This window comes from Acomys russatus, chromosome 4 (genome assembly GCF_903995435.1).
Source record: "Acomys russatus chromosome 4, mAcoRus1.1, whole genome shotgun sequence".
Lineage (NCBI taxonomy): Eukaryota > Metazoa > Chordata > Mammalia > Rodentia > Muridae > Acomys > Acomys russatus.
The window spans coordinates 8,279,022-8,292,478 of NC_067140.1; the positions used below are offsets into that span (position 1 = coordinate 8,279,022).

At 47.0% G+C, this 13,457-nt stretch overlaps 1 protein-coding gene across 1 annotated transcript in view; it reads left to right on the forward strand.

The window, feature by feature from the left end:
• Window positions 1-6,361: 6,361 nt before the first annotated feature.
• The window catches only part of Dhx35 (DEAH-box helicase 35), a 64,904-nt gene continuing 57,808 nt past the window's right edge, over window positions 6,362-13,457 (forward strand). Inside the window, exon 1 of the mRNA XM_051143701.1 lies at window positions 6,362-6,416. Coding sequence (XP_050999658.1) covers window positions 6,377-6,416 — 40 coding nt within the window. The 5' untranslated portion in view covers window positions 6,362-6,376. The remainder of the gene's footprint in view (window positions 6,417-13,457) is intronic.

The following is a 13,457-nucleotide window of genomic DNA, read 5'->3' on the forward strand; positions in this document are numbered from 1 at the left end:
GGAGAGCTTTTGCCTAATACACATGAAAACCTGGGTTTGATTTCCAGCACTGTAAACCCAGCGTGGTGGTGCACACCTGACATCCCGGCACTTGGGAGGTAGGGGAGGGAGAATAATTAGCTCAAGATCACCCTTGGCTACACAGTAAGTTGGAGACTAGCCTGGGCTACACGAGGTCCCGTTTCAAACTCAAAAAAGTTAAACCTCAATTCCAAATGGGTAGTCTTTTGGCGCCGTCAGGTGACTGTATCCAGAAGGGTTCCGTATGAATGTACTTTACACTGAGTGCATTTAGGCAAACCTGGTTTCACTGGGTTACAAACCCAGATAGGTGCCCCAGTTTGCCTGGCACTGCCTGTTTACCTTGTATCCCCAGGTCCCATCTCTCTAACACTCCCTCTCAGGAGTGTCCCAGTTTTGAGGCTAGCCAGAAAGTATCTTGCAGGTCTAAGGAGGCCTTCCCAACCCATCCAGTTCCCAGAATCACAGCCTCCGAAGCTATCATGTTTCTATTGTTGTGATGAAACACCGTGACCAAAGCAACTTGGGGAGGAGAGGGCTTATTTGTGTCACACTTCAATATTACTGTTCATCGTCAAAGTCAGGACAGGACCTCAAACAAGGCAGGAACCTGGAGCCAGGAGCTGATACAGAAGTCATGGAGGGCTACTGGTTTGCTTCTCCTGGCTTGCTCAGCCTGCCTTCTTATAGAACCCAGAACTTCCCCCTCCAGGAGTGCCATCACCCATAAATGGGCTGGTCCCTCTGCATCAATCAGTAATTAAGAAAATGCCTTACAGCTGGATCTCATGGAGGGATTTTTCTTGATTGAAGTTCCCTCTCTAGCTTGTGTTGACACAAGACTAGCCTGCTCACAGTACAAAACAGTCTCCTGTGGTTCATCTGAGTGTCTTTCCTGTGGATCCCGCCTCAGTCTGAACTCAGATCCCCAAAGTGGGCGAACACTTTTGCTTATGGCAATATGAATGTGACGCTGGTGTGCAAAGCCAACGACCTGGGTACATTTGCATATGGTACCAAAGTTCAGACCCACCTTAGCCTCTCAACAGGAAGTCCTGGCATGGCATAATTTTGTAAAACAATTGGATGAAAAATCTCTTTGTGGGGGGGGGCATCTGCCTGGTCTGGCTTCTTGAGAAGCTAGCTGCTGTAATGCATGTAAGACATGGATGGATGTGGTAGACAGACTATTTTGGCTTTATTCACTAATCCTTTGATAGTCATGGCAAGACTTCCCCCTGAGGAGCCAATCTGTGCCCAGTGCTCTGTGTGGCTCTAGTGATGCTGGCTGTACCTGACCCTGGAGGTGGGACACATGGTCTAGTCCTAAGGAAACCAGTCCTTCAAACTCCCAGGCTCCACACATTGATTCAGGGACTGATACACAGGCCGGTTATTTTTGCCAGAAAATTTTCTTCTGAAATGTTTGATGCGTAAAAGGATTTCAGACACTGATTTGGCCATCTGGTCACCATGTTATGTCTGCGTGAGAAGGCAACAGAACACAGGGTTCTGGCTATGCCACATGTGTCCTGATGCAGACGTGCCTTTAACTCTTGGACTTTTTAATATCTATGAACTACTTTTATTCATTTATCCTGGTCTCATTCTGTAGCCTGGGTCTCACTATGTAGCCTCCCATGGCCTTACACTTGGATATCCTCCTGCCTTAGCCTTCTGATGCTAGGGTTACAGGCGTGAGCACTATGCCCAGCTGTATGAACCATTTTTATTGAAGTGATGTTGAGCTGAGTTTTCTATCACTTGCACTCACAACTGCTACAAAGGTTAAAGCCTTTAAGCCCCGTGCTTCTCAAAGACAGGCAGCACAGAAGTTATAATCCAGAAGCATTTCAGAGCAAACAGTACACTACTATAGGAGCAGAAACATGTCTTTCATGTGTCCAAATATCAATGTTTTTTTTTTCTCATCAAATAATCTATGTTCATATTCAGTCGTTTCATTCCTTGTGAAGTTTGGTCAGAGATAAGATTTCAGGTACAGTTGGTCTGAAGGGTTGACATTTTCTATGAAACAAGAAATCTACTGGATGGGAGGGCCACGTGTGGGAAATATTATCTTTCTGGAAAAATCTGCCATCTGGAAGTTGCAAAATATACCTCTGAATGACAAAACAGATCATATTTTTGTGGAGTTGTTGGCAACAAACCAAGTCAGTTCTGCATGTTCTCTTGAGAAGCAGCCAATCTTGCCAGGTATGGTGGTGCCCACCTGTTTTCCAGTACTTGAGAAGCTTAGGCAGGAGGCTTATGATTTTGGGGGCTAGTCCAGGATACATAATGAGAGCATGTCTTCGTGATGGTGCACGCCTTTAATCCCAGCACTCGGGAGGCAGAGGCAGGCAGATCGCTGTGGGTTCGAGGCCAGCCTGATCTACAAAACGAGTCTAGGACAGCTGAGGATACAGAGAGAAACCGTGTCTTGAAAAGCAAAAGCAAAAACAAACAAACAAACAAACAAACAAAAAACAACCCCCCCCCAGCTACTTTAGGCATTTTTGTGGAAAAAGTTAATCAGGAACATTACTGAGACCAGTCCTGCTTTGTAACAAAAACATCATAATGTTAGACTGGACAGTATTACGTAGTAGACATCTGTGGAAGGAAAGCAATCTGCCTGCAGGGCAGTGGGACCCCGAGAACATTCTGAGAGAGATGAATTTGCATTGAGGAGAGCTTAGCTCTAATGGTGCTAAATGGCCCCTCTGTGGTTGAAAATACCAGCCTGGGAACTAGGAAACCTTCAATCTAGTTCAGATCCGTAATCCCAGTACTAAGGGGGTTGAGGCAGAATTGCCATCCTGGACCACATAGTTCAAGACCATCCTGGTCAACACAGTGAGTCCCTGCAAGGGCTGAAACTTAGTCTTATACACATACACTCACGTGCGTGCTCGCGCGCGCGCGCACACACACACACATATGCCATAACACATACACACATGCACTTCCACAGACACAACATACCACACACCACACAAACAAAAACACACACACACCAGAGACATACCACACCACACAAAGACACACATATCACACCAGATCACACATACATACCATAATGCATATACCATACACACACACACACACACACACTACGTCATCCCCCCACATTACATCCCCCACACTACACACACAGACATCGCACAACACCCCCCCCATACACCACACACTACACACATACCACATACACATACATACCATACCATACCATGTGCACACATACTACCCCCCCCCCCCACACCCCACACGGTCCCTCATTGATTCTGACCAGGTCCTTTCAACCTCCATGGACATTAATTTTTCTGTAAGATTAGAGCAGATGTTGACTAACTCTACCAGCTTAAAGACTGTGATCTAATAATTTGGGTACCCCAATCTGTTGTCCTGTTTAAACAGGAAGATTTCTTTGAAAGTCATAAGTAAAGCAAAGATGTGGAAATAAAGCTGGGCTTGGTGGTACACATTTGTGGTCGTAGCTACTATGGGAGGCTGAGGCAGGAGGATTGCTTCAGTTCCAGATTTGGAAATTAGTATTTTTTTAAAAAATTGTGTTTATGAAATATTTAATTTAATTTTATCATTTGTGTGTGTGATGTAACGCGCGCGCGCACGCACGTGGCACATGTAGGTATATGTGGCATGTAGATCAAAAGACGAGCTTGTGGAGATGGTGTTGTCCTTTCGCCTTTGTGTGTTTCTGGGGATGGAACTCAGGTGGTTAGGCTTACACTACAGCCTCTTTCCTAGCTGAGGTATCTCAATCCTTCCTGGAAGCAGTCTCTAAAAACAAAACAAACAATCCCCTGGGGTGGGGTGTGGTAAGAAAAATATTTATACAGTGGCATTTTTCATGTATAAATCTCATTTTCTTTACGTAGGAATTTATTTATTTATTTTTAAGATTTTTATTTATTTTATGTATAGGTGCTCTATCTGCATGTATGTCTGCATGCCAGAAGAGGGCATCAGATTCCAGTACTGATGGTTGTGAGCCACCATGTGGTTGCTGGGAATTGAACTCATGACCTCTGGAAGAGCATCGAATGCTCTTACCTGCTGAGCCACCTTTCCAGCCCTACGTAGGAATTTAATGAGAGGAGGAGGAAGGGGAGGAGTCTCCGTTGGCATTATAGCTCAGTGGTAGAGGGCCTGCCTAATAGGCACAAGGCGCTGGCTTAGACTGCTAATACTGCTTCAATAATTTAGAAACTCAGTGTTGAAAATATGTACTTGCTCAACAGACACTTGGAGCAACTGGCAACATATATTAAAAAAAAAAACACAACAACAAGATCTTCTCCTCAAGATGTTCTCAGCATTGGACTGGAGAGATGATTCAGAGGGTAAGGGCATTGACTGCTCTTCCAGAGAATCCAGGTTTGATTCACAGCACCCACTTGGTGCCTCATAACTGTTTCCAACTCCAGATGCAGGGGATCCAGTGTCCTCCATGGACACCAGGCACACACTTGGTTCAGAGACACAGATGTAGGTAAAATCCATGTACATAAAATTAAAAAATTTAAAAAAAAATCCCAATGTTGTGGTAAAAGCGGCATGTAAGTCCTGAGTATACAGGGGGCTGTCTGGTAGTGTACTGGAGGGTGTTATATTTAAAAATTAAGGCAGATGATAGATTGAAGGTACCAGGCAGCAGATGTTATGTATGGAGTTTATTAAATAAGCATGGGGGGAGAGGGAAAGGGGGGAAGGGGTACGAGAGAGAGAGAGAGAGAGAGAGAGAGAGAGAGAGAGAGAGAAGAGAAGAGAAGAGAAGAGAAGAGAAGAGAAGAGAGAGCGCAGAGAGCTGGCAGAGGTGAGAGTAAGAATGGAGAGAGGGGAGGTACAGAGAGCAGACGGGGGGGGGGGTGGGGTGTGTGTCTGTCTTTTATATGGCCCTGGGCAGGGCCACGCCCCTGTGGCAGGTAAGCAGTGACATCACAGGCAGGCAGACTGAAGCAGAATACTAACATTAGGAAGCAATCCTCGTTCAAAGATTTGGAGGTTTTAAAGTATGGTGGAGAACTCTCCGCAAGAGGATTAGCTTGTGTTGAACTTCATTTAATTATTAAAGAACCAAATCAAATCTGATTAATGAATGTGAGATAAAGTCAGACTTTGTACGCGCGGTGTATTTGCTCTCAGAGTTGAGCCAATGAGAGCCAATATTGACCCTGTGCCTGCAATGTCTTGCATATGTCAGGTACTCTCATTTCATACTGCTTTAAAGCTCATTTTACAACTAAGATTAAACATCAGCCGGAAGCCAGGTGATGGTCAAGGTAAGGATTCTGAATCAGGGCTACTCGTCTCCAAAGCTTTCCATACTCTGGCAGTTCTCTCAAAGAATGAAGCATTTTCCCGAGAGCTCTAAAAATGTGTAGGTTCTAAGCCTCTTAATCTGTGGCTCCCTTATAAAATAGCTCTAGTTGAGGTGACAGGATAGTTAGCTAGCTTTTGGTTTAAGTGTATAATCTTTCCCAAGTTTGCTGCTTGGCCTGAGAATTTGAGCGCATCCGAAAATGAATGTTACTAGGTTATGTGCCTGGAGACTGAGGATTAGATAGGCAGTTATAAAATAGCATTTGATTCATCAACAGTCGACTTGGAGGGAACACTGGTTGAATGAATGCCCTTGCCTGCCTGATCTGATTTCTAGTCCCATCTTCCAACCCAATATACACCTGCGTTCCCATTTTCTCTGATGATCATACAATGCCTGTACCATTTCAGTTTTATTTGCTGATAATAAGCATCGTTCTATGGTTTATTCAGTGTTTATTCACTTACAGTTCACTCAGCTCCACCCCGGGCTGGGAAACAAGAAACTACAATCCCTGGGAACACAGAAAAATTAACAGGAGATAGTTAACATTATTATCTCAGTATGAAAATTAAGGAGACTAAGACGCAGCTGCCATAGCGTGTAAACATGAGCATCTCTCAGCTGTCCAGGATGGCATTGCTTCCACGCGCACACTCTTGAGCTGGTGAGTGGCATCCCAGGAACACTACAGCGCATTCCTAGAAGGGGGGCGGGGGGGGGGGGGGGGAGGCCAGAGCAAGTAACCAGCTTAGAGCAGCCAACCCTCGCGCCAATATGGCCGCGCGGCATCACGTGGGCTAAGGGGAGGAGCCCAAAGACGGTCCAAAGAGAGTCGAGGATCACGTGGCCCACAGTGGGCGGTGCCATGAGGGGCGTGATTTCCCGCCTCACCCCTCCCCTTCTCGGCCACCCGGGCAGAGGCTGCTCGCGGGCCACGCCCCTTGAGCCCGGAGGGACTCGCGCGCTTAGCGGGGCGGAGCCTTTTTCGTGACCTTTCACCCCAGCATGGCTGCGCCCTTGGGACCAGTGAAGTTCTGGAAACCCGGTAAGGCAGGGAAGGAGACCTGGGTTGATGCAGCGACATGACTTTGGGCATGACCGGGGAGGGCTGGGCACCACTTCTCTGCGCGCGTGGCTGCCGCAGCCTACGGTGGTCCCCAGCAAGTCAAGGCCTCCCTAACCTGGGCTGAAACTCCGGGTGTGACCTTGTTCGAGTCTCTCAGCCTCCTCGGCACCTCTCGAAGATGCGGAGTTCTGAAGCGCCCACGCGTGTCTTCTTGCTGCCCTAGGGCTGCACGGAGGCTTGGCAGGCGGTGCAGCTCAAGCGCTTAGAAGCTTGGGATATGGAGTCACAGTGCCCAGGTTCAAGTCTGCCTCTTTGCCCCGCAGCTGCAGATGGAGGACCTTGAGCTATGCTATGCGTTCTGTCCCTCTGGGCATTGGTCCCCTCACCTGTGAAGTGGGCAGATTACAAACACCTGTCCCGTGGGCGTTAAGTCAGGAGTACGTGGTTGGATTGAATCGCTCATAAAAGGGAAAATGTGTTCCAGAGTTTTAGGGTAGGTCTTGCCCACTCCGAATGTTTACCACAAAGTGAACACCCTCCTTCCGATTGGCTGTCACCCTCTTTCTGTCTTCCGGGCTAACAGGTCACCATCACAAATCCTTTGTTTTTGCATTTTCTTATCGGTCAGGTTTTTAATGAGTTATACATACCAGACCATGCCCCATGTAGGAGATGCTTCCTGTTGTCCGTGCCTTTCTTATAAAACTAAACACTTTCTTAACCAGTACCATGCCCCACCCTTACTGTTTCTTATATATTTTTCTTTTTCTCTTCCACCTGCATCCCGGAAGGTCTGGATGTATACATTATATTGTGATGAAAATGATTTGAGACAGAAAAGACAAGGGACAGCTTTTAAAGGGTGTTGCCTTAGGTGGTCCCCAGAATTGTGACCGTGTGTCTAAATGTTAGAGAAATGAACCCAAGCAATTGACATAGTTAATTCTCTACAAATAAAAAAACGAAACCCCAAAATCCTGAACTGGGCATGGTGGCCCATGACTAACCCCAGCATTTGGGAGGCAGAGGCACGAGGATCTCTGAGTTTGAGGCCAGCCTGGTCTACATTGTAGGACAGCCAGGGCTTCGAAGAGAGACCCTCCCCACCCCCTCTCTCTGTATCTATGTGTGTGTTATTTGTTTGCTTGGTGACACTTTCATGACTCAGCATTTCCAGGCATCAGCCAGTTGTCCATCCCACTAAGTAATGAGGTAGCATTTAGTTATTCAAGAGTTAGAAGCGGGTCAAAGAGTTAACTCTAGTAGAGGCTTGGATACATTGTCAGAACTCAGAGCAGGGTACCATTTTGGTTAAAGAACCTGTAGCTACTCTTAGTGTCTGTTCCATTTCTTAGTTCACCAAGAGCACACGTCTGGGGTCATGTCCACATGCCTGGGGCCCTGCTCTCAAGGTGTTCTCTCCCATTTGACTCTGAAGTGACATGCCCGTTAGAAGAGACTCTTAAGCGAGGCAGAAGGCATGGTGATAGAGAAGATGGCCTCAGGTCCGGACTGCACTGCCTTCCTGTCTACCGCTTACTAAGTCCGCGACACACAGAACCGCATAAGTGCTCCGAGTCTCTGCTGCCTTATGGGCAATTTGTCATAAAAGGATTGTTGTGAGGATCAAATAAGAACAATGCACACACACACACACACACACACACACACACACACACACCTGTGGCACTAGATACATAGCTATTACAATTGTATAGAAGTATAGGAGAGGGAGGGAGAGCTCAGTATGAAGAAGTGACTGGGTGGTAGAGCTGGAAATGGTTTTGGAGTCAACACCGCAGGGTGAAGAAAGTTTGTTAAGGTTCGTTTATGGTGAGGGAGGGACCCGCTCCCCAGGCCATTGAAAGGGTTTGTATCTTGAGGATCTCTTCAAGCCCCCAATAGTGGAGTACTGTGATGGTATTATATGTGGGTATATTTTGGGGTGTGACGGGGGCTGATTGACGCTGGAAAGGTAGGAAGGGACCTCAACTTGAGATGTCTCTGGTAGGTTAAAGAATTTGGGCTTCTGGGCCAGTGAGATGGCTCAGCAGGCAAAGGTGCTTTCTGTGAGCCTGGTGACACCAGCGTGGTCTTCATAACTCATGTAAGAGTATATGGAGAGAGCCAGCTCTACAAAGTGGTCCTTTAACCTCCACACGTGTGCCTTGGCATGCATACCCATATGCGCTCTCTCTCTCTCTCTCTCTCTCTCTCTCTCTCTCTCTCTCTCTCTCTCTCTCTCTCTCACACACACACACACACACTAATAAAAATTTAAAAATTGAGCCCCACGTTTTAACCCTGGCAGTGATAATGGTGAAGAAGGCCACTCCTAAGAGAGGTTGCTACTTAAATCCAGGATGGATGCTAAACCTCAGTTCTAGCCTGGAAGCTGACAGGAGGGGCCCATCAGACACTTTAGAGGTAAAGAGAAGAGAAGGTGAAGACAGTAATAACATTGGTGCGTTCTAGATGGGGAGACTACATACATGAGTGGGTCTGGATGGGGTGACAGCCTTGGTGAGGGGTCTGGATGGGGTGACAGCCTTGGTGAGGGGTCTGGATGGGTGACAGCCTAGGTGAGTGAATCTGGATGGCGTGATAGCCTAAGTAGGTGACTCTCAACTTTTGCTGAATAGTTTAATCACTTGGAAAACGAAAAGAAAAATTTTGGTGTTCTTTTGTTACTATTGTCAAGAAATCAAGAACCAGGCAGTGGCGTATTTTAAATATTTGGGGGCTTCCAGCATGCATCAAAGTTGGGGACCCACTGGCCCAGGTATACTGTTTTCATTGTCAGGTTCTGAGCCTTGGGCCAGTCACTTTCACTTACGGCATCTAACCAACTAGCAATGATGTCTCTCTGATGAGTTGACACTCTCACAGGTGAGCAAAAAGTTCAAGATAAGACAGAGGTTGTGGGAGATGCAGGTCAGGACGGTGGCTGGAGCTGAGTGTAAGGCTAGATCTTAGAATCATGAGCATGTCCTGTAGGCCCAAAGTCACAGGCTCAGCTAACTACAGGGGACTTTTTGACACACTGTGTAATGGAATAGTATGTGGTGGGGTTGAAGAGTTATGTGTGTGTGTGTGTGTGTGTGTACCCTGGAGATGTGTGCATTGTAGATGTGCAACTGGAATTGGCTCCCCCTGATTGTTATTGTATGGGCTCCCAGATTTTTTTTTTTTTTTATATTTTAAGACAGGGTCTTCCTCAGTTGCCCAGGCTTGTGTTCAGTTCTCTCTTAGCCTAGGCAGGCCCTAACCCTGTGATCCTCCTGCTGTAGCTGGGATTACAGACCCATGGCCAGACTTGGCTCCCAAGTGGGAAACATTTGGTTGATGTTTTAAATGAAATTATATTTTGAGTGTAGTGGCACGTGCCTGTATTTCCTACACTTGGGAGGGTGAGGCAGGAGGATCAAGAGCTCAAGGCTAGCCTGGGCTGCATAGTGATTTTCAGGCTATCCTGAGCTACATAGCAGGACCCTGTCTAATAAAAGCAAGCAACATCTCACCCTCACAAATCAACAACAACAACAACAACAGCAACTACAACAATAACAACTGCTTCAAACAGTTTAGTGATAGTGTGAATAGAGACCCTAAATTTCTAGTTTGTGGTGTCTAACTTAGTGGTGTGGTATACTGATCTCGTACAACCTTTTCCAGAAAAGAATGTTCGCTTTACTTGCTGGCACACATGGGTCAGAAGGGTCCGTCCATTTTCGTCTTCTCTCTCAAGAAGTATTTAATGGTGGCTGATCAAAAGCTTTGTTTTGAGGAGTTTTTTTTTTTTTTTTTTTTTTTTTTCTTCCCCCACTTGATTTATGGTAAGAATTGTGTTGTAGGTCTGGAGCGATGCCTCAGTGGTTCAGAGCATTTGGTATTCTTGCAGAGAACCCATGCTGAGTGGCCAACAACTGCCTCTTGAGTTTAGCTCTACGGGATCCAATACCTTAGAGGGGATTCTGAATTGGGTGCTGTTGTTGCCTTGTTTTACAGCCGAGGCAACGAAAGCGTTAATGGTTTGTGAAAATTGCAAAAATGCTACTTCCTTAAGCACGGCACACACTCCCCATTTAAAAACAGCCGTAAACAGAGTGGGCTGTGGGGTGTGTATAGATGGCTAGCCGCCCTGGGGTTCTTGTGTGGCTGAATGGAGTCTTTTGTAAGGAGAAGAAAAGCTTGTGTGAATTGACAGCAGCTGTTCTTGTAAAAGCTCCTAACAGCTGTAGGTTAGAGACAAGAAAGGGACTAAGCCCCAGGGGCTGTGAACCAGTGTGTGGGAGGACACAGACCTGGCAGGAACAGTGTTCTGGTTCTCCAGGCATAGGCATAATGGCATGGAAAAGAGGGGCATCCCAGACAAAACCAGGCCAGAAGAGGGTGTCGTGTGCTCTGCCGTAGTTTTCTTGTTTAAGGGTGCAGAGGTGGGATGCAGCAAAGGTTAAGAGGAGGGTAGGGAGCGTGTGCTGCAGCCCAGGCTTTGGTCCAGGCCCCGCCCTTCTGTCTCGCCTCTCCTAGCAGGCAGTGCCCCACTTACCTGCTTTGTGGCAGCAGAGTTCATGGAAGTGCCTGGAGCAGGGCTGGAGATGAAAGATGCTGAGCTCTGAACCTGGTTCTAGCAGTCTGCAGAGCCAGCACCTTCTGTTCAGATGACTTGTACTCTCACTTTTTTCAGGAGAGGAGTTCGCACACGCCTTTAAGCCCTGAACTCTGGAGGCAGAGGCAGGTGGATTTCTTAGTTGGAAGCCAGCCTGGTCTATAAAGTTCCAGGACAGACAGGGCTACACAGACAAACCCTGTCTCAAAACAAAACTAAGTGAAACAAAATACAAAGTAGAATTGAGCTGGTGTGAGCTGTTGTGGTAGTACATGCCTAGTAAATTTAATACTTGCTGCTGCTGCAATATTGGGAGTTCAGGGTCAGCCTGGGATATGTAAAGTGACCCTGTCTTCAGAAAAACCAAAATGTAACATAAATAAAATGGAGTTACTGGGCTTAGTCTTACCACAAAGTCTTTTTTTTTTTTTTTTTTTTTTTTTGAGACGGCTTCTCTGTTACACAGGGCCATCCATGGCTGGCCTCGAACTCACTGAGATATGCTTGCTTCTCCCTCTCAGTGCTGGGATTAAAGGCGTGCACCACTACGCTGGGCCCTCAAAGCTCCTGTTTTTCAGGTGGCTTTGCAGGTTCTGAGATCAGAAGACTTGGAAGCGACTGTTCTGGGCACTCAATTCTGTGCTGCGACCAGTAGGTTTTTCTTGGTTCACGGGACAGCACCCTCCATGGCTGAACAGCTCTGACTCCGAGAACTGTCTTCCTTCTGTTGAGCTGAATTTTGAATTCTTGCCATTCACTGCTTATCTTATTTACTTTTTTTTTGTTTTGTTTTGTTTTTTCGAGACAGGGTTTCTCTGTGTAGCCTTGGCCATCCTGGACTCACTTTGTAGACCAGGCTGGCCTCGAATTCACAGCGATCCTCCTGCCTCTGCCTCCCGAGTGCTGTTTTTTAAAAAGATTTATTTTTGTTGTATATGTTTGCTTGCATGTGTGTATGTGCACTATGTATGTGCCTACTCCTCCCGGAACCAGAAGAGGGCGTTAGATCCCCTGGAACTGGAGTTAGTGGACAGCTGGTTGTGAGGCATCTTGTGTGTGCTGGGAACTGAACCCAGGTCCTGTGCAAGAGAAGCAACTGCTTTTAACCTCTTGAGCCCATTCTTATCTTTTGGTTCTCTCTCTCTCTCTCTCTCTCTCTCTCTCTCTCTCTCTTTTAAGAGTTATTTCATTTTTATGTGTGTGAGCGTTGACTGCGTGTGTGTCTGTGCACCATATGCACGCCTGGCTGCGGTCAGAACCCATGAATGGTAGTCATAAATGGTTGTAAGCTACCATGTGAATGCTGGGAACCAAACATGCGTCTTCAGCCAGAAGAGCGAGTGCTCTTTACTGCTGAGCAGTCTCTCTAGCCTCACTTATCTTACCCTAGTTCTGCCCTTGGGTCACAGGGACAAGTTGGCATGAAAAGAAACAGAGGCTAGGGGCTGGAGAGATGGCTCAGAGGTTAAGAGCACTGGCTGCTCTTCCAAAGGTCCTGAGTTCAATTCCCAGCAACCACATGGTGGATCACAACCATCTATAAGGAGATCTGGTGCCCTCTTCTGGCCTGCAGGTGTACATGCAAGCAGAATAGTGTATACATAATAATAAATAAATAAATCTTAAAAAAAAAAAAAAAAAGAAAGAAAAGAAACAGAGACTGATCACATGGAACCCTTGCTTCTCCGTGGGATCTGCCTTCTTGATTTGCCATTGTTCTGAGCAAGATGCTATGGTTGCCAGCTTTTTAATCTACCCTGCAATGTTTCTTGGACTGTCATTTCCCATGTAACCACCCTAGTCGTGGTTCATATGCTCCTGCTGTCGCTGTGTCCCATTCCACCAGCTGTGGGCAGTTGGATCAGGATAGGCCTTGCACCTGTGGGGATGGGAGTCTCCCATTGGCCGCTGTAAAGAACCCCCTCAGTGCCATATTCATCATGTTCCTGACACCAGAAGTCCTTTTCGTTTCACCATGGCACTTACTTGTCATTCTTGTCCCAAGTTACGTTCGACTGGGAGGCAGCATGCAAGAGGTGGTGACTTCCATGAGGGTCATCCTGTGACTGTGCTGCCCGGGGCTGGTTTCTACTCTCAGAGAGCTGTGCCTGCTGTGAGGGCTTTGCAGTCTGTGTTGTTTGTGAGTGCACCGATAGCTGGCAGTCAGCTGTGGGCTGAGCTCTGGGCCATCACCTCACGGCCTGAGGTTCCAGACTTGTCAAGAGGTGCAGAGATGAGAGGGGGAAGCCTGCAGCCAGAGCCCCCGCTTCCTGACCTCTCTAAGTCTTGCTGTCTGCTCCATAGTTCCAGGCTTTGCCCGGCCTTGGCAGATTCCGTTTCCTTTCACTTCTCTTCAGAATTTGACAGGACGAGTTCTGGATGGCCCAGCAGGCCTGCCATTTTTCCTTGTT